The 27,955-nt window shown below is 38.6% G+C and overlaps 2 protein-coding genes across 2 annotated transcripts; both read left to right on the plus strand.

Moving 5' to 3' along the window:
• Positions 1-361: 361 nt before the first annotated feature.
• Positions 362-14,299, plus strand: LOC118769231 (cilia- and flagella-associated protein 69-like). Its single transcript, XM_036516273.1, has 23 exons — positions 362-414; positions 674-745; positions 2,861-2,926; positions 3,776-3,885; positions 4,045-4,121; positions 4,199-4,297; positions 4,633-4,785; positions 5,691-5,868; positions 6,956-7,079; positions 7,196-7,244; positions 7,578-7,699; positions 7,902-8,118; positions 8,334-8,498; positions 8,744-8,859; positions 9,319-9,437; positions 9,531-9,612; positions 10,370-10,562; positions 10,996-11,133; positions 11,764-11,840; positions 12,334-12,531; positions 12,780-12,866; positions 13,059-13,163; positions 14,120-14,299. Exons 1-23 carry the CDS (start codon positions 391-393, stop codon positions 14,297-14,299), a joined length of 2,751 nt encoding a protein of 916 aa, XP_036372166.1. The 5' UTR covers positions 362-390.
• An 851-nt stretch (positions 14,300-15,150) lies between these two features.
• On the plus strand, positions 15,151-22,001 carry olah (oleoyl-ACP hydrolase). The gene is made up of 8 exons (XM_036516015.1): positions 15,151-15,234; positions 16,106-16,236; positions 18,960-19,098; positions 19,265-19,364; positions 19,877-20,046; positions 20,320-20,402; positions 21,517-21,701; positions 21,929-22,001. Exons 1-7 carry the CDS (start codon positions 15,224-15,226, stop codon positions 21,657-21,659), a joined length of 777 nt encoding a protein of 258 aa, XP_036371908.1. The 5' UTR covers positions 15,151-15,223; the 3' UTR covers positions 21,660-21,701; positions 21,929-22,001.
• Positions 22,002-27,955: the final 5,954 nt, after the last annotated feature.

Here is a 27,955-nt window from a genome sequence, read left to right on the forward strand (position 1 = left end):
GCTGCTTGCTTTTTGAACTTCATTTGTTCAGTTTACACAACAAAATATTTTTCGGGGTTTAGGCTGCACAGCGTTATATTCCAATGCGAAGGACAGCCATTTAGGAAGTTTGTTGGCAATGATTGCCTCCCTCTGCACCCCGTACCTGTCCTCGAGTAACCATAGAAACCAGGACGCGTGAGCATAATATGTTCCGCTCAGACTATTGACTTGCTTTTTGTATTTCGCCGCCGACTTTGATGGAAACGATCTCATGGGATTTAACTATTATTTGGAGAAGCAGGTTTGCAGGTGGTTAAATGTTTGCTTCTGAGACGAACGGGACCAGAACGTCTCTTGCACATGGATCCAAATGGACAAAAGCCATTGATAACGGTGACCAGACTCAAGATGAGAAATAAAGAAACCTTTGAGGTAACGTTACGTTAGTTAGCCATCTAGCAAGCCAACAGCACTTAAGTATTTTGCTAGTAAAGAAAAGTAATATGAGCACGTATAGAAGCACTGAGATAGCTCGTGCTTCGACAGGTTCTGAGGAGTTGGTTTGTAAACCACGAATAATAATAGATAATTTTGGTCAAAGGATGTAACGTTAATATTAATTTAAGAATGAGGCAATAGTCTACATCCCAAACTAAAAGGTAAATTTCTTTTTTTTTTTTTTTTTGATCAGGGTGTTAGTCCAAAACCAACACCCAAAGTGGACTTCAGCCATGTGATACACCTTCTTGAGGATCCATATGCAGTAAGTGATCAAAACTTACAAAAGTTGTATTGTATTGCTAGCTTCTAGGCTAAGTAGTCCAGCTAGGGTAATTGTATTCATGTGTTACTGGTAGTATTAAAATTTCTAACGTCACTGCTAAATGAATTGACTCTTTTGTGGCTACTAAAACTATACTAAGGTGTCCACCAATAACTCGTTTTTCTCTCCGAATTATGTTTTGTCAAATGTGTACTCGAGTTAGTATTATGCAGCTATGTAACTTTAGCTACATTTATTGCTAATTTGATGTACCAGGAGACGTGTAAGGTTGGCTGTAAGTTCTCTGGGTATTAAAGCAAAGTATTCTTAATATCTGACAAAGTATCCGTTTTATAAAATCACCAAGAAGTTTTGGTATATCGACGACTTATAACGCGTAAATGTGTGCTGTGTACAGGCCGTTGTAAATCTCCAGGTTTTCCCAAAAGAATTGATTTTCCGCCGTACTAGTACGGTAGAAGGCGAAATCCGGAACAGTGAGCGTCTCTGCTCCTTGGCAACTGGATCTTTCTTTTTAACTACAGTGCCCTGCGTCGCTATGCTGCCAAGCCGGCCAAAACGCTAAGGGCTATCCTGCAGACTATAATCATATAAATACATAAACGTAGATATTGAAACATACAAATGGAGCAGTAAAAAATAATAACAATAGCAATATTTTTTTTGTATAGCGCCTAAGACGCAGAAACACAGGTTGTTGAACAACATTCATGAGACCAAAATCAAAAATAAAATAATTAAAAGAGTGGCAACACTTGTCGTATCAGTGATGGATTTAGTAATCCTAGCAGAACATGTTAATTTTTAAAGCAAGAACACTGTGATGTCAGTTCAGGGATAACTTCAATTCAGTCATCCTGACTTAGTTGTATGTACAATACTAGTTGTTCTAAATAACTTCAGCAATATAACACAAACTACACCATGCACTCCCTGTACTACATCCATGTAGCGCTCTACTACTAATTACAAGATGATTCCTAAAAGGATTCACCACTTCGAAGTGAAGCAGATATGTTAATAGACATCATTTACAAATGCACACTTTCAAAATGGGGGGTTGCCTTTAATAACATTATGATTTTGTCTTACAATGGAAAAGTACATTCAGCTGTCTAGACCAGTGTATACAGTTGAGACAATGTGAGTGAAAAGTCAGATCTGATAGTGCGTGCCGTTTAACCATACCCGCCCATATTGCCTTTTGGTTTGTTTGTTTCAAAATAATAATGTACCTATTTGTGGTCAGAAAAAAATATTTTTCAAAATTTCCATGAATATGAGAACACACTCATTCACAGATAATGGAAAAATGCTTCTTCGAGAGATGCAATTTTTAAATGTCAGGAAGCATGAACTTCTATCTCCAGCAAGGACTTTTTAGTTTTTCTGCTCAACCCCTTAAAGCTTTGCAGACAGGAATGACTGGAAGAAAGAAGTGATTTGAAGTGTTACTGAAGACAAATTGGAATTTAGTTTGTCAGGACTTTAGTTGGAGACCTGAGATGTCATATACAAACATGTACATAGAATTAGAATTACTACTACCTGTGTTCACGCACACATTGAATATGAATATATCTATATAATATAATATATATATATAATATAATGGGGGCTGTGATATCACCCACCTCTCTGTAAGATCCAATTGAAAAGGACCTATGGCCAAAATTATGAGGGTTGACGGAGAGCTTGATTATAGTGTGTTGTTCTTGTTAATGGAAAGACTGAGTCATTGGATGGATATAACAGAATTTTTCCTCATAATTGGAACTGACTTATTAACCAGCGATGTTCTCTGCAAGTAAGTCAAACTGATCTTTGGAGAATCTTTCTTGCCTGAATTCTCCTGAAGCCAAGCCTTCAAAAAGTGCAACAGTCATCTTGTCACATAAAATTACTTGGGTCCAACTCGTCATAATTCTCTCTATATTTTTTCTGAAGTTGTTGCCAGTGATGCAGTGCTGTGAAATTCACTCTGCTGTCACTTTCTAAAGGGATTAAAAGTTGGTGAATCAATTGCGGTTTATAATTTTATAAAATCCAAATTTTATAAAATGACAATAATTCATTCCTGTCTTGTTTTTTTAGGCCACCTTGGAAGAGAGACAAGTTTTTGTACTGAAGAAGATGTTGAAAAGATGCCAAAATGGCTTTGTATCCACCAATTTAATTTATTTTATATTGTTATGTGGTGTGTGTGTATATTTATTCACACACTCACATACACACACAATTCCTGTGTTTGTGTATGGTGCTCATATAGTTATGGTCAAGTTGTTCTATGATTGATCTGTTTTCGGCACCTTGTTATGATAATTGTGATGTTTCATGAATAGACATGTTGTTAGGCTTCATGTAAGTGCCATATCCCTTGTGAATGAATACAGACTGCCTAAATTCCCAGCGCTCTAATTAGTTGTCACTTGGTTTCACACAATTCTGTGTGAGCATTTTCTATTCTCAGAATTATTCCTGTTGCTGTGTTCCTCAATTCATGCTTATTTTGCCTTAATTGTGTTTTATTTTACAGCAGTTTATTTAAAATAAGTTTTGTGAAGGAAAATCTATTGTAAATTCAGTTATGCCTCATCTCTCATACAGTGGACGTTTTTATTGTAACTTAAGAAATCTTGATCCCATACAACTACAAAACATACAGTTATCAGCAGGCTAAGCTAAAACCACTGCGACTGCCCTCTCGTGAATAATCAGTACTTCCAGAATACATTGTTTGTTTTTGTGTGTTTAAATACTGAGTAATCGGTAATTAAGGTGTGTAAAGTAGATGCCTCTCCACCCTCAGCAACCTATCTCTGTGACTGAGTTATAGGGGTAAAATACTATGAAACCATTTATTATCTTGTACTCTGCCTCACTTGTAAGTCGCTTCGGATAAAAGCGTCTGCCAAATGAGTAAATGTAAATGTAAATGTAAGCGCTTTTTGTACATGTTCAGCCGAAGAAAAAAATGTCCCTTTTATCCTTAATTTTAATACACCGAAGCTTCTCAAAGACGTAGCAGATGTTTTCAAAATTCTAAACCTGTGTGTTGAGAAGGCTGAAGGTCGCCCTGAATACACTTCAGTGATGTGTGACATACTGAAGATATGCGGGTGAGCGAATTTTACTTTATCAATATTTTTTGCCTTAACAGAATTCACACTCATTTATGCACAAAGGTAAAATGAGGAGTAGTTCTGTATAATCATGTCTTTGTGCTACATTATTATCTGTTTAACCTAAACTGTACATTCTGTCTGCTTTTTCCTCAGGCTGCCTTTCCTGAAGGAAAAGTCCTCAGATGAGATGAACTATGCCAAGACTGTACAAGAGTCATTCTCTCAGATGGGTATGCAGTTATATCACAGATATAGCTTCTTGCACAGCAGTGAAAGGCAGAGAGACTAATACGTTTTATCTTTTCAGGTTACCTAATGAGAGTTCCAAGCGCTGAAGTGAGGCTTCAGATTTGTGCTTCCATAATATCATTCTTCAATGACAAGAAATCCAAACACTGTGTGGAAGGTGTGTAGTCCGAGTCATCAACTGCGAGCACATAAGTGGTTGCATTTTGATGGCTTTTTGAATATGGTTATTTTTTTTTCATGTACTCTTTGTATACTTATGTGTACACACCTGTACTCTACTCCTAAATTAAATAAATTGGAGAATACATCGCAACTCATGATAAGTACAAAACGTGAAAAAATTAAACTGTGATATTCACCATATCGGCAAACATGCACTGTACTGTATGAAATAGCACTGCATGGTATTGTATGATAGTAGCAGTACGTACTCAGCAGTGATGAGTAATTCCATGCAAATTCTGTTTCGTGTTTTGTTATGCCCCCCTGCAGGGTCTTACCCCATCAGCCTGGGCTATAAAGTTGAAATGGTGGAGCAGAGTGGGATAGCAGAGATTCTGGTGCTGTCTATGGCCCTGCTGGAGAACCAGCTGGCAATAAGGCTGCAAGTTTTGCAGACTCTTCAGATGCTCTCCAGCTCATCGGGTAACTAACTCCCTGGCTCAGGTTTAGGCTCTTTGACTCTGGGAACTGAACGCCATATTGGGGCACTGAAGAAAAGTGCATTGAGAAGAGGCATTTAGGTTCACAATTCAAGCAGCATGGGCAGATTTAGTCATTTCGCCTTGACTTGAATTCTTTGTGTCACTTCCTGATATTCATGAATTCAGAGGTGTCAGTGGTGGGCAGGGAAACACAGACAGGAGAGGTTGATAAATTTCCTTTCATGCCATTCTGAACCTAGCCTTATTGTTTGTCATGATTAATAAGAATGGCAATGTAAAATGAAGGCCATCAATTAGTTGCCAATTCTTTTTGTAGTTTGGTAGCTCAGACTTTGGGAACTTTATTTGAAAATGTTTTAGTACCCAAAAACTTGGTTTCAAGTTGAAAATAGGTCTCTTTTTATAAGTCGTATAACCTAACCATTTACTCTATTTAAAATGATTAATTATGAAATACACAAAGGCAATCTTGCCACATTAAATAAATGTAAGTAAAGTCAGGAGTAAGTGCAGTTTGATTGATGCTCACATCTTTGACAGCAGTGTGTCTGGACAGTTACCCAGTATGCTTTCTAGCATCAGTGAACAACAGCATCTGCTTTTCAGTTTGATCTCGATAACGTTTTATGCATGCACCCCATAAAGTCTGTACGAGGCTTTGTTAGTGTTTTCATTGGCCCACACACATTTCTGCTTTTCCCCTTCACAATTCTAAATCTCTGTGAGTGAGATGAGTCAAAGATGGAGAATTTCGGCTCTGCTCACTGATCTACAAAAACCTTTCTCCTGCTTGGTGAATATTCCTTTAAAATTTATGGCAAATTGTCATGTCAGCACACCAGTGTTAGAAAGCTACATTGTCAACGTACAACTCGTTTGTTTCAGAAGTGAACTGTCGCAAAATGCTGAAGGCGCAAGGTGCCAGTAAAATCTGCTCTCACATGAATGAGCCGGACCCGTCGGGACAGGTGCTGTTTCGCTCCTCCGAGATCCTGTGGAACATGCTGGAGAAGGACTGCAAAGATGAGGTCACCTCTCAACTCAGCAACATGGACTGCATCTTGTGTGTAGATTTTTTTTTATTTCTCATTTTCTTCTTAATTTTCCTCTTAATTTATCCATTGTTAATGTGTCATACAGTCATGGAATTTATATCTTAATACAGAGTCATTTGTCTATTAAGAATATATCAACAACATTAGAAAAAACATGCAATCATGCATGTTTGGTCATGCACAACCATTTATATAAATGCTCATAATGTGGATTGTGTGTTGAGCATTCATAATTCTCTGTTGAGTGTACACAAAGCAGTTAATAGATTTTCTGTCATTTGCAGTGCCTCTCACAATGCCTTCTAATTTGTTTCGTCTTGTTTATTGTTCCTATAAAACCAAATTGGAAACAGCAGATTAACTGGGCCGGCTGACAAAGATGGAGAGTACTTGGGCTGCCTGCAATTTCATAAATAGGGAACACTTAATCATACTGTAGCTTTTTATAGCCGATTGTTCTGGTTCCCCTATTGTTTTCCTAATTGACAACAGCGAAAGCAGTAGCAGTGGATCAATGTACAGTATATTGTAAAGTAAAATCAATTCAAATTAAGCACAAAGAAAAACAGAGTGGAACTAAAAGCATGGCAAATGGGGCAGAATGAAAAACAGTGTTTAAAATGGCTATGTTCACGAGCAGTTACTTTACTGTTATTTAAAGCAGTGTTTGCTTTTCACTTCAGCCACACTGCAATGCAATGCAAAGGCAATGTGTATGCGCTCATCAAAAAGTAATATCCCTGCAAAAGCAATATTTATTGTTATCACTTCTGAAGCTGCTTTTATGTTTTCGCAGAAAAATAAGCAGCTCCAAGGTGGCTAGACTGATTAGCTTGGCTTCTACTAGGTTTGGTTTCTAGCAATGCAATGTTTATGTGCCTTCTCAATCAGAAGGTAGTGCACTGACTGAATGAAATATGGCTTTCTCTAAATACATGTCATATCCTGCTGAAAAGAGGAAATCTTTTTGCAATTTTCTAGTATCATACAGGACACATTAAAGTCTAAAATGTACCCCTTTTGCTAAACCCTCGGCTTGATATGCTTACAAAAAAGCTCACTCACATATGTGATATTTTATTCCCTGTTTTACAGGTCTTTGAAAGATGCTTTGCTAAACCAATTTTTGAATGGATTTCAGAAGTATGATCAGCAACTCAGGAATGATTTGCTTGTCATAACATCTCTAGTGGCGGAAAACCCCAAAGCTCCATTGATTGTAAGTAGAGAAAGGCTAGCTTTTGACTACCTACAATGTTTCTGTATATTTTATAAAAGGAAGCGTCCGCTAGCAGTGTTACCCGATATCTAATTAAGATTTAACTTCTTTACCAGGAGAGTGGATTAGCAAAGCAGCTCACCTTGTTTGCTACCTTCCCAGAGAGTAAGGCTGGTTTTCATTACATATCACTGAATTATGAACATGATTAGCAATGTAGTGTAATGGTTAAACACAGGGTTCCTAACCCAAAAGCTGCCAGGTTAGTTCCAAGGTGTTGTACCCTTGAACAAGGCACTTAACCCAGAATTGCCTCAGTAAATGTCCAGCTGTATAAATAAGTACCATGTAAAAATGGAAATGTAAATAGCTCTGAACAACAGTCCTCACGAAGCAAATGGAATATAATGGTCTGTATTAACATGTTGATAATTATTACTTTATGTTTTGAGTTGTTTTACTTACAACAGAAAATGATGGAGTATTTCTCTCTCCTAGTAAAGAGCCACAACCCACTAGTTCGCAACTTCAGGCTGTCTTTTAACTATGAAGACTTTGAGATGAAGAAGTTGCTGTTTAACATGCTGGTGGTCATGTCAAATGACTTATGCTCTTTGGAGGTATGTGGTCTTTCATTTTAGTACCTTTAATTCAAGAATTTGAGGCAACATTTAACATTCTGGTGACAAGCAAATAATTGAAAAATAATGCATGTGAATTGATAAAACAGTGACATGAAAATACCTGATATGAGTGTTGGACAAAAAATCTCGGTGTACCATCATCATCTGCCCATGTGCATCACGTGTCTCTGTTCAACAGCTGTTCAGAGAGGGCCAAGTCCTGCTTGCACTGCTTCTCCACTTGAGGCCCAGTGAAAGGCCAGGTTTCCATGGCTGGAACTCCGTCCAGCAGGGGGAGCTACAGCTGCATGCCCTCTCCACCCTGGTCTCTGTGGCCCCGCTGCTGCCAGAAGACTACATTAGTTGCCAGGGGAACACACATCTGCTGATGCTTTTGGAATGGTGCACAGAGCAAGGTGAAGAGGCAAACTTGTGTAACCCAGCAAACATATTTTTTGTACCGTGTCTGATGTACTATTAGGCTTCTCCATCCGCCATCACAGCGCTGTCTACTGCTAAGGTGGATGTAAGATTTAGAGCTGTGTGCATTTATTGTTCAATGCACAATAAACCAACTAAGTTATTGTCCTTTTGGCACATATTATTACATATTTTTGTTTGCCACAAATAGATACCGACGTTGGACAGGGACACAGTTCCCGAGAAAATGAGGGGAAGGGCGACAGAAAGGCTCAGTTGCACTTGTGTGTAAGGCTGCTAAGAGCTATGGCATCTCTGGGCAATGAAACAATCAACCAGGACCTCTGTGATCAAGGAGCCATCACCCAGTTTCTTGGTAAAGAGGTGGAAAACTATTGTCTGAGGGGTTTAATAAGAACTTTGAAATTTTTTTATTGAAAATTTGAAAGATACAGCTAAGAGACATATCCAATGATATATCCAGTGGATTTCAACCAATACAACATTGGAAACTCCCTCCCCTTGATTTTGTGAATGCAGCAGAAATATCCTTGCATGCAACAAATTTTTTGAAGTGTTTGAACTTGTTATTCAGATGCATATATTATATATATTTCTTAGAAATTATAATGCAATTGGAACTACACAAGGAAGAAGAGGATGCAGTCACTCTTGCAACCCAGACTGACATTCAGCAAATTCTGTCAGTCCTTTGTGAAAATGATCTCCACAGAAAGGTGAGAGGCCTTGCATGTTACTCAAATAAATTAATATTTAACTGTTATTCACTTTTGAGTGGGCTGTGATTGTACATTTTACAGTTACAGGTTTATAGCACATTTTAGACTTACAGTTTTGTCCATGATATCTTAAACTGTTATGCTTGTATTCAGAATTTATCAAGAAGATATAAAACAGGGCTTTGAGGATTCAGAGCAAAATCAGTGGGCTCCTAGTTTGGAGGACTCTTTCTCTCAGAGTACGCTTCCACTGCAGTGAATTTTGCTTCACTGTCATTCGGGTTGTATGAGGGCGAAATTCGCCCTGGAGTGGTTTTCTGATGTAGCTGCAATATAACTTGGGTTGTCAGTCCTCCTAAAGTTATGACTGTAGTGTTCCGCCTGAGTCCTTCAAGAGTTTGGAGCTCTAACAACTAAGCTACTCGTTACCAATATTAAGTACACGTTTTATAACAGGAACTGTTTGGATCTGGTGGAGTGGAAATGTTAGTGCATTTCCTCAAGATCAGCTCTGATAAATTCTACAGTGGTCTTGGTCACAACAAACTCATCCTTTCCACTGTGGACTGTGTCTGGTGAGTAACCTTAAGTTAAAATAGGATTGGATTTGTTTATGAAATTTTCTTATGCTATATGTGTTTTCTTACAAGAGATATTAAAATTTTAAGGTCCTGTGTTGTTGGCTGTGACACAACAGAAGACATGTTTTTGGAAAAAGAGGGGGCTTTTCTTCTACTTGATTTGCTCCATGTAAGTAAAATGTCAAAATATGTATAGTCCAGTCATTTCGAAAGCATAAATTTGTATATATTTGATATTCTGTTTTTAAGCAACACCATACCACAAAACAAATGTGTTTCTAAGTTTTTTCTTATGTAAAAATTGTGAGAATCCAAATGAAGTACACACAACTGTTTAATTTCTTTTACCTTCTCTTGCTGTATAATAAAAATAAACACAACCAAGCAGTCTACATGATTGTGATCTGTTTGCTACCCATAGCTAACTTCAGCAAATGTCCTTTTATTTCCTTAATATATAATATCTGTATAATATCTGCATGTCTATGGTCAATGTCCCTGATCACATTGTGACATTGTGCAGTCCACCTTGTTTCTTGGCAATGCTCAAAATGAACATGAATAAAACTGAGTGAGCATGCAGTTACCACGCTGACAATAAGGTCTTTAACATCACAGTTTACATGTGTACCTAACATGTACTATCTAACCAAGAACGTATGTATGCCAGATAGGAAGCGGCATAGCTAAACCAGAACTCACGTCTTTTTCGTACTATCATGGAATTTAATTTATTTTATGGAGTCTTACAGCTCCCTGAGATTTGAACCAGATGCAAGCTGCCTTCAAATTAGCCTTCTTTTTGTCTTAATTATAAAAAAAATATTTAAGGGCTTTTCAGTTCTGTTTCTTGTTGTATCCCAAGTGAGGAACATTACATACATTCATACACTTGTGAATTCATTTCATTTATTGTTTTCATGCAGCTGGGTCCAAGTAACATGCACGGTGTTGTCCTTGGGACACTACTTGAGCTGTGTGACAATCCCAAGACCCTGCCCCACATCAACACCTGGAGGGGGGAGAAGGGGCTGACTGCAGCTGTGCTCCTGGTGCAGTTATGGAGGCAAGAGGGGAGAGAGCTGGGAGTGAGGCATGACCAGCAGGGGACTGTCACAGGTGGGTCTAACACCTCGCTCCTGCTGTGGAATTAATGCTCTTGTCCCGTATCACTCAAGTGGTCAGATCCATGAGTCTGAGACTAATGTGCTTTCCTTATATTTGAGTAAATATTTTAAGCAAAAGTTCATTTTTTTCCCATTTCTTACACTGTTTTTTTTCCACTTTCAGTAACTGCTAAATCATAATGTTGTCATAAATGAAAAAAATAAAATGTGAATGTGTGTACTTGTTGGTCTCACCTCTTACAACAAACCATATGGAATTCCAAGGTGTAAAATCAAATACTAACAATATCTAAATGATACAAAATTTTAACAATATGGTCGTAAGTGTCAACATTACGTTTCAGAGGACACGTGTCCCTGGTTTTGTTTTTCTTTGTGAATGAAGAGAGAGGAAATGTTAAAACATGTATTGTTTTAATGGACAGATGCCAAAACAAATATACTCTCTTCCAACCAAGAAGAGGACCAGACATTGCCTTTGCCTGCAGACAGACCCACTGCTGTAGTAATGGATGGATCAGATCACCTGCATGCAAAGATTTTTTCTATCTTCTGTAAGATAGGTAAGTGATGGTACTGTCTTTATTCATTTTTTTAGTTTTTACACAGAGACAATGATAATAGTAGGATACCATAACAATTTTTAGGTGCATTATAAAGTATTTTACTGTTCCAAGTAGGTAGGTAAGTAGGTTTATGACATCCACCTGTCATTAAAGTTAGTGATGATTCAGGATGTTGTAGTTTTGTATAGAAGTAGATGTATAATGGATCTACACTTAAATCCTTAACATTACGTTGAATACAAATTACACAGAGGAAAAGGCAGTCAAGAAAATTGGCATTAATGAAAACAGACTGCAGTAAGACAGAAGAGTAATGAGGTCATAGAATGCTATGTTTGTAAAAGTCCCGAATTCTAAACATAATGATAATAACATGTAGTGTATGAAACTACAATGCGGTGATTGAGAAAGGTCTGTCTGGCTTATTTACACAAGCTGAGTTCAGTTGTGTCGTTGTGTTGTGTTGCATTTGCACATGCGGAATGTGGAACCAGGGTCTGGTATATTGAACATAATGAGACAACAAGCAAGCAGTTGGTGAAGATATGCTGTATGTTTTCTGAATCTATCAGCAGCTCTCTCAGGGCAATGTTATCTTCAAACTTCACGGGAATTAATTGTTTTCAGGTTTTGAAGATTTACCTGGACTGACAACTGAAGATTATGTCACCCTGTCTAGCATCAGCAGATACTTGGATTTTAAGGTAATTAAAATTGTCATATATATATATATATATATATATATATATATATATATATATATATATATATATATATATATATGTATATATATATATATATATATATATATAGAGGTTTTGCACAGATTTTAGATACATTTCATATTGGTTACGTATTTTGTGGCAAGTATAAGAAAGACTAAGAGACTGAGAGAACATTTACAGCCTCCCAGTTAGACTAGTGCCACCAGGGGCTCAGAGTATTTATTGATCTCTGTATATCTATGCCAATGTCAATCAGGAGGACCATCATGGGAAATGTGACACTGATGTTTCAGTTGATAAAACACAATTAGGGAATGCTTTTGCCACCCTTTCTGTGATATTGTTCAGCAGACACTCTGCAATCATATCGTTGATCTCAGTGCAGCATAACTGTAATTTTAAACACAAATCATGACCATCATGCCATCTGCATGCATAATTCATGCATTCAGTGTAATTCCTGTGTTTGCAGGTTATGGAGGGTTGGGAGGAGATTGCAAGAGATCTGGCAGCTGAGGGAATGAGACCAGTTACTCCAGACAGGGAGGCACTGGAGGCCATTACTAAAATGGCAGAGGACACAGCAAAGATAGTGGCCACACAGCAGATGGACATGATTGAGAGTCAAAAGCAGCAGGACATTCGTGAGGAGCAGCTCCTGTACACAGAGGTGCGTATCCAGTAGAAACCCTCCCTGGTGGGGTGGTGGTGTCGATGTTGGTTGTTTCTAAAGCTTGGAGAAAGAGCCTGACAGTTGTGTAGAAAGGGTATTGTGTTCAAGATTCCATTATATTAATGTGTTGTTTTCCTTTTCTTAATGTGACTTTGGCATATCGCCATATCCCTCCGACACACCACCCTGCAAAATACTTTACTGCTTTTTATGATCGTCTTCGGTATATTTTTATGCTCTTGTAGATAAGCTCCAACCACAAACACCGGGAGCTCACAGCGAAATCGTGGGACCACTTTGTGGCAAAGACGTCAAACCACAAGGTGTTGGTGGTGAGTCATTTTTCATTCTTTGCATCATGAATTGGCGTAAATGGTGACCATGTTCCTTTACATTCCATAAATATATTGCCATCTCACATTATTTTACATCATGTACAAGCATGAAATGAATCTGGGGTATTTATGGGCGCACCTTTTACAGTTTACAGTGCTTTTCTTTGACAATAAACTTTTGTGTTTCAGGAATCAAAAAAGCTTCAGGAAAAATCCATTAACTCTTCCAGATCAAAGGTTAAAAATGGGGAATCTGTATTTCACTCTACCCAGATTGCTGGCTTACATACGACAGTAAGTGGATCATGCAACATTAACAATATAAGCATAAGCTTTAGAGTGTCAGCAAACTGCTTACATACACGTACAGTACAAGTATATATTTTCTCCACGTACACTATGCATCGGTGCTTTTTTCCACATTCTGTCTACCTAAATTTCCCTGGGGTATTAAACATGATAGAAATAAGAATGTGATGGGAACAACTAACAATCTTTTTCATCCATGTAAATTAAAATTCTTCTTTCACCCTTTAAGTGGTTGTATATCTTTACAGTTTCAGGTCATTTCATATAATGTAGGTCAAATGAGAGACTTAAAGGTCAATCCAACATTGTTTGACTGAGCAACAAGCAAAGGTCACAATTGTTGTCAGTCAACGAAACCACAAGAATGGAACATCTTAAAAGACTGTTCATAAATTAGAGAATGGGATTAACATAAAATAATCTCATTGCTGTCGTCCAAGAAATCCCGTATCAATGTCATGTAAATCCAGATGTTTGCCGCACGCTAAGACTGCTGAAATTGCATAGACACCCATTCATTTTATTTGGATCATTATGATTAGTATTATCAGCAGCAGATGTCATAAAAGTAAAAGTCAAGGCACCCTATTGTCTAATTAGACATTTTTCTCTATTTTCAAGTCCAGCCTCTTCCCCTCTTCCCAGATTTGACATTAATTGGCAGCTAAGGCAACAGCCCACATAACCTGTGTGGTATTCACTGGGCACAAGGTGGTGCTATAGTAGACAATTATTTGTGCCCCCACTGTCACTGCTGCTATATGTAAATATGAGTAGGTGTGTCCTAAAGTTTGACTGGTACTGTAAAAAGAACCCGAGGACACACCACAATATCCCATGACCCTCTTTGATGCTCTCAGCCGTCACACTGCTGCTCCTAAAGACATCTCGGCTTTGTATGGAGGCGTGTCTTTGACTTGGGACTGTCCCCTGTGTTGCAGCATTTCTGTGGCCGTGTGATGGCAGTGGAGAGCACCCCCTCGCATCTGGTGGGGGGACCCCTCGCTAACACGGAACTGGCTCTGGAGAGGGTCCCCATCCAGGGTGGGGCCCTGCAGACTCATTCATCTGCAGCCCAGGACCTGGAACACTTCCACTTCAGCTCAGTGGAAGCTAAATAAATGCCAACCCAAATGCATCCACTTCATTTATTTTGCTTATGGATTAAAAAACAAACAAACAAAAAAAAACACCTTTTGTGTTAATATGGTAGGAGCATTAGCATCAATACTAAATGAATGTTGACTCAGTTATTTATAATGATCAGATAGCTTTGCTCCAAGAGTGACACTGTAATATAAAGGGATCATTGACATACTGTATATTCACATACTTGTACACCGTTTCAACTTTGTATGAATGTATGTATGAATACTGTTGTTTTTCTGTTTTCATGTAATCACACATTTACTCTGCATGGACTCTTTGGAAATGTAATTTAAAATGTATGCAGTTAAATGGATTTTTAAATGTACTGTTGACGTCCAGCACTAACAGTAATACAGCATCGCTAAACATTTCTATAAAATGCAATTTCTCTGCGTGTATGTAAGCTACAGAAGAAAAAAACAAACAAGAAGAATTAACTATTGTAAGCTCCATGGTGGCACATTATCCCTTCACAAGACGTTTTTTTTTTACGCTGGATCTTCAGACTGGCGTGCGCTAACACCACTACAGTGCTATTTAATACGGATAGGGATAGCAGTAAATGCAATGGGAGGATTGTCAAATGCAAAGGACTTTTTGCGCAAAGTACTTTGGGCATTTATTTTGAATATAATGTTATGTAATGGTTAATTATTCTCTCAGGCTCTGTTCATGTGCATGATTTGTGTTAAAATTGTTGTCAGTAAAGGTTTTGAGGAGAGAAGGGATAGCAGTGGATCCGAATGCTGCGAGTTGTTTTTGAATTTGGCGGCAGTTCCGTGTAAGGCAGTCACCGTGCTGACGTGCTAAGCCTGAACTCAACCGGAAGAGAGTGGAGTAATGTCGACCGGGAAGCAGCTGAGAAAGCGAATGTGAGAAAGCGTAAAAGCCATTGAATGCTTTCGAGGTAACCCAATCACAAGTGCGCAGCAGCGCTGATCTTTATATTGTCGCTGATCTTTATATTAAGTCATAACGATGTTTGTGAACGCTGATAATATTATAATAGTAATAGTAATGCTATAATAGTAATATGAAAATATGCTCTACTGCCGCAAATTTTGATACGGGGAAACACACTTTCCTTACCACTGCATTTTGAGTGTAGTATTCCCTGTGTCGCATTTTAAAATACTCTCAAATTAATCGATAGGAATTCTGATATTCCAGCTGCTACAAAATGATACTATCTTGCAAAAACGCTGGGAATGAACGCCTCTAGCTATGCCTTTTCTTTCACCACAAATCCGTTCATTATTGTGCCTACTTGTCACTTACAGTGACCTTGCGGAGAGTGTGTTACCCATATATTTTTATGTATTTTGTATAATTTTATATTGCTAATTGCAGCTTACAGTGTGGATGCCCTACAATTCCCCTTTAACGCTACGTTGTTAGCTGACAGGGAAGTCTGCTGGAATTGAAGTCTCTGAAAACGAGAAGTAAAGAAAGAAATAATAGATTACATAAATGAACATGAGATATTTTTATATTTTTGTTGTCTTGTATTAACCCCTTTGGCTCAAAAGAGACAGAGGTGTATGGAACATGGAACACTTTTGGGAAAACTTATGAATCAAGATAAATAATCTTAAAAAAAAAAAAAACAGGAAGAACAGTTTGAGGCTATGCTGTATGATGACATGCACAGCAGTTGTGTTCATGGCAGTGACATGGACATCCTAAAACAAGTCCGAAATATCCAGGTACGAGGTTAATTTACCCCAGTTTGGGAACCGTTTTTTTTAAAAGGAGGCACTTGTCTATCTCTGTTTTAGAATGGAAAAGGTGGTGAACTGCTTCAGCAAACGGCCCGACGCAGCTGCGAGGCTACTCTGCTTTCCCTGGGCGGGTGGAGGTTCTATCCATTACGCACGCTGGGGAAACCTCATCAGCAGCTCGGTTGAAGGTTCGAATCCTTTGACATCACAGGTGTTGCACCAAGACAAATACATTACATGGAATGTAATGTAATTACATTCAATGTAATGTAATGTAAAGACACATAAAAGATAAAGGTCATGTATTGATCCAGGGGTATCTGGCCAACTGATCTATATTACTGGTAATCTGTGCTGGATGGAGGCCCCACACTGGTTTGCTTGGCTGATCAGCTTCTCCTTAGAACATGATCAGCTGTGGCAACTGGGAGAGAGTAGAAAGTTTCAGCCTCTAACTGCATCTGCTTTCAAGCGGTAAGATTTTTAGAGGGTTCAGAAGGTCATTTTTAATGGTTATGGGCATGTATTTTTTCACTGCAGGAATGAACAAAAGTGCATAAAATGTTCTGTCACACAAGAAGAATGATTAGTTGCCTTGAGTTTGTGCCAGGTGTGATTTTTAATTGTCAGCTGCTAAAGTCTAGTTTAATGAGTCATTCAAGCCACGTGTGATGAGTGGGATCACCTTGACCTTTCCAGTTAACGAGTATGACCATGTTGTATGTCGGTAAAGAAATGCAAAAGAGTTCTGTGTACCTGGAAGGAGATTCTCGGTCACATATCCCCATCAGGCGGAGGTAGGCAGGTGCACATTTCAGTCATAAGATCCAACTATGCCAATCTTCAAACCAAACCTTTGTGGTATTACAATACACTATTTGCGTAGCAGACCCTCCTATCCTGGGTGACATACATATCTTAAATTTCATCCATTCATAAAGTCACATATTTTACAGAAGCAATTTGAGAGAAGTACCTTGCTAAAGAGTATGACAGCAGTTGCCCCTTATGAGAGTTGAACCAGCATCCTCTAGGCATCAAGCCCTGCTCCTCACTGCTACGCCACAGTGCTACCCAGATTCTCACAGGGAGGCGTGTGGTTATGCAGAACACCATTTCTAGGAAACTGTACAAGTCGTAAAAGGTTCAGCTTCTCTCACGTGTACCTGTCCCCATTGTGCTCAGCTCCTTCTAGTTCAAGGCTGCCTCCTCCTAGGCAGGGTGGGACCTTGGCATTAAATCCTCAAGATCTGCAGAGCCCGCTGTAGTGGCAGAATATAACTGTTACTTCTCTACAGACAAACAAACAAACAAACAAAAAAAACAAAAAAACAGTGCTTGATCACACTTTTCAGTTTCAGTCCATCATCAGCATAGTGGCCAGAGATGATGTGCGGAAGGGGAAGATACCATTTCAGTTCCATCCCCCAAAAAAAATCATAATTTGAGAAAAAAAACACATGTAGATGTGAATGTGAATGTATTATAGCTGCAAATGGTAGTACATAGCTCTCTAGGTAACAGCCAGGTCAGTGCCAGTGGGCAGGAAGACACTGGGTCCATAGCCACCCTGGTCACGTGGGCATGCAGGTGAGCATAGGATTTACCTCAAATGCACTGCCTCATGCTATAGGTGTAGGAGATAACAGGTGTGCAACACAATGTCTGGGGGTCCCAACCTTAAAAAGCTTATAGAGACTGGTATTTCTAAGGGCATCTTTAGCAAGCTCAAATATCGTATCTAAATGTGGCTGTCGCAGACGTGGTTCGTTTTCTCAGAAGAGTGGGATTAAGGCTCAATGTATCAGATTGCATTAGTTTCATGGGCCCTTGCAGGAGCCATGACTGTCTCCAGCACCAGTAGTCAATTGGCTACATTCAAAAAAGCCGCTGATAATCAAAACATCAGTAAATATCACTATTCCTTTTGGAACCCTTCATAATAGTACTACAGTAATTGGAACCCTTCATAATAGTACTGTAGTAATGTATTGTACTGATTTTATAGTTGCAAGTAAGGTATAACTGAAGATAAAGCATGGCACAGAATAGCACAGAGCAGGTCTCATAGTGGTGGAACACTATTAGCTTTGTTTCGCTGGGGTAAGGTGGGTTTTTTTGACCAGGGATCACTCACCTTGCCACTGTGGTATTCTCTGGTGGTTCATTGGATACCTAGGTGTGAGTTGGTCAGATGGTGTCAGTGGAGGTGCGTTTACATTATTACGTTACATTAGCAGACGCTCTTATCCAGAATGACTTTTTTTGACAGTGACAGTTTTTCATGTTACCATTTATACAGCTGGATATTTTACTGGCCCAATATTGGGGTAAGTACCTTGCCCAAGGGCACAACAGCAGTGACCCAGTGGAGATTTGAACTGGCAACCTTTCGGTTATGAGTCCTGCACCTTACCACCATGCTACACTGCTGCCCCCTCCCCTGCTGTTTACCCTCTGGGCATTTACTTCATGTTTCACTGTAAGGCCTGCGGTGCGAAATATTGTCACTGGCTGTACAAGAGTGTATCAGCTACTACATTCATCTCACCTCAGCAATGCTGTGCAGGCACAGAAGGTGTGCAAAGAGGCAAGCTTACAGTAGTAGAACTGGTGATTCTAAGTTGTTAAGAGGCAAGCTTACAGTAGTAGAACCGGTGATTCTAAGTTGGGTGGAAAAGGAAGAAGGTGCAAAAAAATGAAAAGAGAAGAACAGACATTCATACCAACATGTAAACTGAAAAAGAACGAGAATCAAAATATTGAAAGGAATCTACAACTAAAAAAACATTTCAAATCCAGTAAATTGAACAATTTATTGTAATCTTACTATAATAATAATTATATTTTGTGTAACATAGCCAAAGCAGCAATGCCAGTTTCATGTATAACGCATCTTTGTCACTCCCAGTTTACGCTGTCAAACTGCCTGGAAGAGAAAGCAGAGCAAAGGAGCCCTTTGCCCAGAGCATGCAGCAGATAGTGGATGAGGTTGTCAGTGCACTGTTGCCAGAGCTGAAGGAGAAGCCCTTTGCACTCTTTGGTCACAGGTATGGGAGAGGAAAAAACAGCATAGGGATGTTTTGCAACATGGATATATGCAGGATTGTATTTCCACGATTAATAACTATCTTTTCCTTCATTAATATGATACATGTTACGATTTGACCCAATGTGATATTTGTTATGCTCAGCTATGACCTCTCTTTGTTGTAGCTTTGGGGCCATGACCTGCTATGCCACAGCTGAATATCTGAAGAGAGTGCACTGTCTGGAGCCAGTACACCTCTTTTTGTCTGGCGTCTCTGCTCCCTATGTGAGTAAAATTGTTTGTTTTCAGTGTCACACAGTAAAAACCAAATTGCAGATATTTAATATGTGCAGCTTACAAATGCCTAACCCTAACCCTGCCTACGATGCAGTCAATAGCTGTTGTTTGCATTCTCGTGTTGCCCATTTTTCAAATTTTTAATGCATTTTTTAAAATTTCTTTCGATCTTTGATTGCATTGAATATGTTCACTCGGTGTGGAATGGCCATACAAATTTTCAAGTACCTGCAAAAGAAAAGAATTTCTGTAAATGGCAGTATCAGCATCAGAATTTACAGAGGTTTGGGCAAATAAAGCTCATTGGTGTGGGTCCAGGCCATCTCAGCGCACCCCCATGCCATGAGTGGAATATAACATTACTTCCAGGTGTCTTAAGTTGTTAGTATATTCCGGTTTATTTGTCAGGGCTAACCTGACGATATGCTGTTGAGTAGGAGTTTTAGAGTATTATATATTGAATTCACAGCTTTCTCCTTCTTTTCTCCCTGTCCCTTCAGTCTGAGACTCGTTTGCGCGCTCCAAAGAAAAGTGAACTGTCAGATGACGAGTTTCTCCACTGGCTGACTGCTGTCGGTGGAACGCCTCCAGAAATACTCGCCAACCCAGACATCCTGAAACTTTTCTTACCCGTCCTAAAAGCTGACCTCCATGTTGTGGAGAGCTACAAGTGAGCTGACAATGCTGACAATATTCAGACACCATGTGCACTTTAACTTTTAATTTTGGAGCATAACAATTCATTCATATTTACAAAGTTAGATATTTGTGTGTCCCAATATATGAGTAGTGTACATATAAGAATAAACCATATTTTCAATACATTTCACCCTCAATACAAGTGAGAGAATGGACAGCTTGTCGTGGTTTATTCCACACACACACACACCCACACACACACACACGTATTTACTAATCCGTAAATTACCTGTTTGCCTCCCAGGTGTTCCAAGCCTGAGAGCCCTTTCCTGTCTTGCCCTGTTACGTGTTTCGATGGAAAGGAAGACATTCCACACGACTTACAAGGTGAGGGTACTATGATTTCCTTCCTGACTCACAGTGTGACTGAAAATAGATATTAGGGCTTTCTAGATATTTTATACACACACACGCAGGCACACATCACAGCGCATGGTATTGATGTCAACTTGACCGCATTATTACGTGTACTTACTTTCTGAGAAAATGGCAATCAAAAACCAAGTGGTTTTTTTCATAGAACTACTCTTGCTTAGAAACACTGAAATAAACTGTCATTCTGATATGAAAGTAAAATGGTCTTAATCGCTTAAATCACCCAAAGACACGTGAAAGTACTGTCCAGTGCTGAAAATAGCACAGTGCAATAGTTGTCTGTAACAAATTGTTGTACAGACCCACAGCCTGCACTAACTTATTGTGCAGGAGCTGGTAACTTATTGTACAGCATCTGTTAATATTTATTTTTATACACCTCATTCATTCCATCCTTACTCCATTCCATGGATGTGTCCCGCACTGCTGTTGTTGTTGGTTGTACCACTACTGTTGGCTGGTATTTGTTGTTGTCACCTTAACATTGTATGAAAGCACTTCGAGAGACATTGGAACCGGAGTCAGATACCTTGTACAGTATGTGTAAAAGCATACTTGGCCAATAAAGTCTGATTCTGATAATTTTGCCCAGCAACTCGACATATACAATGCAGTAATTAATAACATTTAAACTTTGTCCAGGCAGGGTAAATTTCCCTGGCTGTATGGTTTTGGGGCAAATCGATTCATCTTACTGGAAAGTGTTAAAACCATGAGGGATTGTTTCTGTTCAGGGAACATACCCCTGTTCCATTTTAAACAGGAGTCACCTAGAGACGCCAGAACCCAGGCACATCTGTACTGTTTTTGTCATATTATTACATTACATTACTGGCATTACTCTCTTATCTAGAGCAGCTTACATAGGTTACAATTTTTACATGTTATCTGTTCATAGAACTGGATATTTACTGAGGCAAATCTCGGGTTAAGTACCTTTCCCAAGGGTACAGTAGCAGTACTACAGCAGGGACTCGAACCAGCAACCTTTTGGTTACGAGCCCTGCTCCTTTCCCCACTATGCTATCCTGCCACCCATAGGTCATGGATTGTTCTTTTTCAACAGCATGGAAAGAGATGACGAGTGGAGAATTCACAGTGCAGATGTTTCCAGGATCTCACTTTTACTTAAAAGACTCAAGTAATGAGAAAGTTATCCTGGATCTCATCACTAAACACCTTGAGACCGCTGAAATTGACTACCTTTGAGAAAGTAGGAGCAATACAAGGAAAGGCGACAGTGCTGAGGAGGTGAGCTCTGTTATAAACATGGCTTATATTGTATTTATGAACTGTATTTGCAAATTGTATTTACAATTCATGGTGCTGTTATCCTTTGAATAATGTTGCTGAGTTAAAAACACCGGAAATATTGATTTGAAAATTATTTAACATTGTAAATATTGCAACTCATATTGTAAGACAATAAATGCAATGAAGGACAATGAAAATGTAATGCCTTTTTTCTCTCTTTACAGTTTTCCCCTGCAGATGGAAAGAATATGTTTACCTAGTATAATTGCTACCAGCCATTGGACGAGCGAGACCACATCAATGTTAACATTAAATTGTTGACTAGATATGTGTCAACCTATATTAGAAGACTTCCAGTTGTTTTTTAATAATGTACATGAATCTCCAGTTTCTCTGATGTCGGCAGAGAACCATGTTTATGAAATGAATAATTTTATACATATATATATATAATGGAATAATATATTTGAGATTAAACATCTACAAATAAGTTGAATAACTTTACCAATCACTGGATTCAGTTCAAAGACTGGATCACCTGAGTGCCTAATTCCAAGGTCTTTCCCAAAGTGACTGAACATGTTTACAAACATGATTGCATTAAAAGGAGCTTCAGTTGGTCTTTCATCTTAAAACTTGCTGTCCTATATGAACAACATCCTCCATTTGCTGCAAAGAGGAAATGGGACAATTTTCTTTGATGAAAAAGGTGGTTTGTGTGGGGTTCCTAAGTGGCTCAGCTAGTTTGGCTCTTGTTTTGCAAAGGCAAAGTATAACGATGAGACCCAGGTTCAAATCTGAGCTGCGTCATTCGCCCACAATGACTGGGAGCCTGCACTGGGAGAACACTTCCACAGGGCTAGTGTGGGGGAGACAGTATTTTTCCAACAGTCAAACTAAACTAGACTCTAAAAACCTTGAATAGGCTAGGTACAACATTGATTTCTGCAGTTACACTATCCTGTGTTCACCACATGCAATATATCATTTCCATTTAGATTCTATCTCCTGTGCATTAGTGAATGCTGATCGTATTCACTGACTCCTTTAGTACCTTTAAGAATATGACTGCTGCTTGTCGAAGAAACAAATCATGCAAGTGATGCAATCCTCAAAGTGCATTTCACTGACTTCAAATTGCATGACATTACAATTAAATATTCTTGGATATCACTTGTGGTCTACCGCAATTGTGTCATTAACACACTACGAATTGCGTCATCACATAGTGAACAAGTAAAATACTTGTATCGCATGCAAGCCTGGCAATTGAAACGACTTTTGCATTGAAATATTGCACTAGAACATTGTTAGGCTTCACCAATTTCAATGCAACCATTCAAAACATCTGAAAGCTCAGGAAGCCCGTGGAGTCAGGTTCACTTTTCTCTTTTGTCTGGATGCAACAAGTAGAGCTTTGACATTCTCATTGTTCGATCACTTTTTATTTTTAAAGTAGGGGCTACATTATCACTAGGAACATTGGTGCTTAGAGATTTTGTTTGGTTAAATGAGGTATTTACAGGAGACACCACTGTCAGCGCTGTTTATTTTTTGTGCTGTTTCCTTTTTTACCCCAGGGATACAGGGATCGCTCTGAGGCTTCCATATAGTTCAACCAGTTTAATGTTAGCATAGATGCATAGTTCTGTTTGGTTGGATTTCTTGTGAAGAATTACTTGAAGTTGTGATCCTTGTGTTGTCTGGAAAAAAAACATTTATGGACAATATGACTTTGGTAGCTACAGTTCTGCTAAGATTGAAATATATCATTTTGAAGGAGAAAAATAATGATCCATTAGTGACAGAAGAGTCACTGTTGATTGGACTCTGATGATAGCCAGTAATGTGCAAGCGACAGGCAAGCTGCTGGGAGGCAATGATACCCAAAGAACTCTAGCTGACATATACCCACTCTACCCTCTAGCGACAATGTCAATTGTGTAACTCTGCTGCAAGATCCCAAGTCATAGGTATCATAGGCTAATGGCACAGCTCAGACTCGAACTAGCACTGGGCTGTAGGGCCCAGCCTGTGGGAAGCTACCACTTACCCTGTCGTAGAATCCAAAATTTTCACTTTTTTCGGTTTTGGGGAGGATCCAAATATCGTCCAAATAAACTAGTTTTGGAGTAACATATTTTTATACAACCATCCATTTCATAAAATACACATATCAAAGATATGAAAAAAAACATGGTTGTGCTTTGTTCTACCTCGGGTGGAGGTATCTCAATTTTTGAAGGCTTTAGGTCCTCTACTAATTGGTGACTGAGGACGCAGAATCTTTTATGATGTTTACACCCTGACAGATGACAAACTAGTTTCATCTTACAGTTTCACTACCAGTGCTGAGAAGTTTCTAGCTAGTTGTTTTTAAATTTCATTAGTCATGTATTTGCCTATCCCTGGATCCATAGAAGCAGGATACAGATCCATTTTCTCCCATATTATATAAAAAGTAAGTATGCATGTGCCTATAGGATTCAGCCTTTGATGTACGTCAAACTTCAGAAGTTAAACAGTCAATAGTTAAAGTGTGCTTAATGTCTTATTGTGCATGCTTTCAAAGTGAATTGTAGTTTGTAGGGTTGCAGTAGGTGGACTGAAGAGGTTGAAGGAGATAAAATGACTCACAAAAGGTGAGACATTGACATTATTAAACATTAAATACTTCTTTACATTAAATACTTATTTACATTAAATACTTATTTGCAAATGCAGAGTAAACATCTGTGTAGTTTTGTCAACACACGTGAAATTCCCCCCACTAATAATTACATTCCGGGAATGTAAATGCCCAGAGCAAACACATTATTGCCGATTGAATAGCTGTAGAAAAAATGAGTGACGCAGTACCTTGGGTAGTATCACATACTGTATGGCATGGGAAATGTGAAAAGCTAATACATGAATACTCACTAGTAGTTTGTACTACTCAAAATGACAATGGATATAAAAACATTTTCAGTTTTCTTATGAGCAGTGTGGCCCAGTAGCGAGGACTTACACCCCCCAAAAAATGGGTGATCTGTAGAAATTGTAAGCGACACAATTTGCTCCGGATAAAGAGTATCTGAAAGGCAAATGTAATATAATAGGGAATGAATCAGTGTCCACATTATATTTGCATTAAACATTTACGAATACAGTTGCCTTTGAAGAGTTACTGTCAGTGGTTTTCGATCAGGTCACACAGAGGATGCTGCGTGTGTGCTGTGTGTTTGCTGTAAACGCTGGGCTCTGTGGACACAACAGAAGTACGGCTTCATCGTACCGTGTGGATGGCACAACACTTCGTTATCCCATTATGTTGTCTTGTTTCCTTATTGCATGCACATTACAACTCGCGGCTGCGTCTTTACTGTCAGGATTCAGGCAGCATTGATGTTAAGAAAGGAAAAGATAGCGTCTCATATGAACATGTGATCCTATAGCGCCCCTATCACCACTGCATACGTGGTTTGTCAGTATGAGTTCAAAGCTATGACACATGATGTATTAAAGCCACTAAGTAGTCCTACCTTATCTGCCCTTTATCACTGTGGTAGTGTCTGTATCAGAGACTGTTTGTTTTAGCCTTACCTTGATGTCTCAGGGAGATTGCACTCTTGCCATAATCGGATTTGCAAGCTTGCATGTGTCAAAATTTGTATTTAAATAAACATTGGTCAGCAATCACCAGCGGATATTACTACAGACACTATAGTGTAGAGTGTATCTGTTATCAGGTCTGGTTCTGGACTCCTGGAAAACATTGCCCTGCAATATTATGGGAGTGTGCATTTCTTACACCAAACACACATTATTGCTAAGTCTCTGCTTTGGTATGGTCATATTCTTGCCAAATGTTTTATCAGCTCTTGGCAAACATCTTTAAAAACATATGCTTAAAAACATATCGTCATCACAATATGTGTAGCAGAGGTAGACGGCATCCCAAAGTACAGTACCAATCAAAAGTTCGGACACACTTTATTTTTACTATTTTCCACATTTTAGAACAACAGCAAAGACATCAAAACTATGAAATAACACACATGGAATTATGCAGTGACCAAAAAGGTGTTATGAACAAGTCAAAACTATCTTATATTTTAGATTATTCAAAATAGCGGAAAAATAAGTTCTAAAGAAGGAAATTCATACATACGCCTTCACTATTTATATTTGTCTAAGAAAAAAAAATTGAAGTCTTGAAGCACAAGTCTTTAGATGAAAATGATTTTCAATGCATGTCTCCCATTATCTTAATCAGGTGTGTTCAAAGTTTTGACTGGTACTGTATGTGCACATACTCTTATTTTCTGTAAGGGTCACTCATGTGGTTTATAATCCCAGCCCACATGCCTCACATCCTTCAAAGTTAGGTGCACAGAGTACTTTTCCAATATGCTGCTTTGTCATGCTTTGTCATGTACTCTGCCTGACCCTGAAGAGTCAATATCACTTGGCAATGTTTGTATTTGTGTTGGTTGTCCCAACCCAGACCAGCACAGGCTTTTTTTTTTAACACCCATTTAAAGCCGTATTCAAAAACAAGGGTTCTGTAGAAAATTGAGACGGGCTGTTTGGTGAAAACAGTAGCACTTTGTGGTCCTTTGAAATGGTACATAATATACCAATGGTTCACGAACCAAAAACAAACAAGAGAAAATGTAGTTCCTCTTTGTTAGTTCTGTCATTTATGGTGGTAGATTGTCTTAAATAGAAGAACAAAAAGATTATATAAACTTCCGACTGGTATATTGTTGAAATAGCCATGGCTCCACAATTAAAGATTTTTGAGCCAAGGTTACTACTACATACATACCTACTACATGTCTGAAGAACATGTGAGGAAAATATGTGTTTATTTAAACATTTCAATTTTGGACTACTTCATAAATGTTTACGAAAAGAATGGATACATATGGCTTAATACATTGATAGTACATCTTCAATTTTCTATTTTTAGCATTTGCACACTGCGCAAATGGTGAATGAATCCCTGCCTTTGCCATAGCGACAGGAGGTGCTTGGGTTGTCCCGTGTTTGAGTTTTAACTCCATCATGACACAACACACTTGTTAATGATCGAGTGCAAAGGAATGGGGAAGACAGGAGTGGAGCATCCCAGGTTTGACAAAAAATACTCCGCCCCTCATTCTTGGTGAATTTCAGTGCTGTTTTCACATTGTGAGCAGGGTGTCAAAACATCTTTTCCCTCTCCTCATTTGAAACTGAAAATTTCACTTAAAAAGACCTGAATTTTTTTTTTCCTTCTGTTTAACTGACCCTTGCTTCCAGTTAGACTGGATCTCTCTGTCTGAGGCTGATTTTGTTTCTGGGGCAGCAGTATTAGCTTGCTCAGGCCGTGAGACAGCTCCATTCATCTCAGTCCTTATTGACCTATTCGGCACATTTGCGTCGAATATCTGGCAAATACTTCATCAGTAAATTACAGTGTACAGCGGACCCGCAACAATATTGTTTGGATTACGTTTCTGAGCAAAGCCGGTACTTTTGTTTTCGGTGCATTATCCCTCAGCCAGCATGGAAAAAGTCCTGTTCATTTTCTCAGTACTGTCTTTGTTACTGCACCCTTTCCCTGCCATGGAGTGCAACACCTTCATTGAAATCTGTCCTTTTGACAGTTTCTGTCCTCTTTCTTTTGCCCCCTCTGAAAATATATATATTTATTTTTTTCAGTTCTGCATTAACTGAAGTCTATATTATAAAAACAATACCTGAAAGGAAAGGAAAGAAAGAGTTGCTGTGTAATTCCTTCAAGTACAATGTGTGACACAGAATAGGGCTAGTACATCGGAGGATAATGTTAAACTGCACTTGTAGCACCAGGAGTGGAATGAATTGCATTTGAATTTTGCTGAACTTGTTTTAATCAGAAATATTACTTTTTTTTTACAGTTCAAGGGATATCAATGTAATTGTAGGGGAAAAAAGTCCATGCAGGACTCTCTTTGTCATCATAGGGGAAAGTGTTGTAATCCGAAGGTAATGATGTCATATTTCATCGTTCTTGTCTCACAAAAACGTCCATTGTCTTATTTCTATTACAAAAAATAACGCTTGTGATTTGTGGTAATGTGATTTTTGCAAAATATCATGAGTAATAGGGAATTGTTGCTAATATTTAAATATTTAATGTCAGGTCAAAAGGGTTATAGTATAGAGTCTTTTAAAAATAATTATAATGATACAATTTGCAGAGCTATTTTAATGCCAGGTCTTTGGAAATGCATGTAACA

This window comes from Megalops cyprinoides, chromosome 21 (assembly GCF_013368585.1).
Source record: "Megalops cyprinoides isolate fMegCyp1 chromosome 21, fMegCyp1.pri, whole genome shotgun sequence".
Lineage (NCBI taxonomy): Eukaryota > Metazoa > Chordata > Actinopteri > Elopiformes > Megalopidae > Megalops > Megalops cyprinoides.

Bases quoted from the DNA above. Each gene is read 5' to 3' on its own strand.
- olah (XM_036516015.1), top strand. The intron at 16,237-18,959 runs GTTCGAATCCTT...TGTCACTCCCAG, and splicing joins CATCAGCAGCTCGGTTGAAG to TTTACGCTGTCAAACTGCCT. The intron at 20,403-21,516 runs GTGAGGGTACTA...CTTTTTCAACAG, and splicing joins CATTCCACACGACTTACAAG to CATGGAAAGAGATGACGAGT.
- LOC118769231 (XM_036516273.1), top strand. From the start codon at position 391: ATGAGAAATAAAGAAACCTTTGAG. The intron at 7,245-7,577 runs GTAAGGCTGGTT...TCTCTCTCCTAG, and splicing joins GTTTGCTACCTTCCCAGAGA to TAAAGAGCCACAACCCACTA. The intron at 8,499-8,743 runs GTAAAGAGGTGG...TATATTTCTTAG, and splicing joins AGCCATCACCCAGTTTCTTG to AAATTATAATGCAATTGGAA.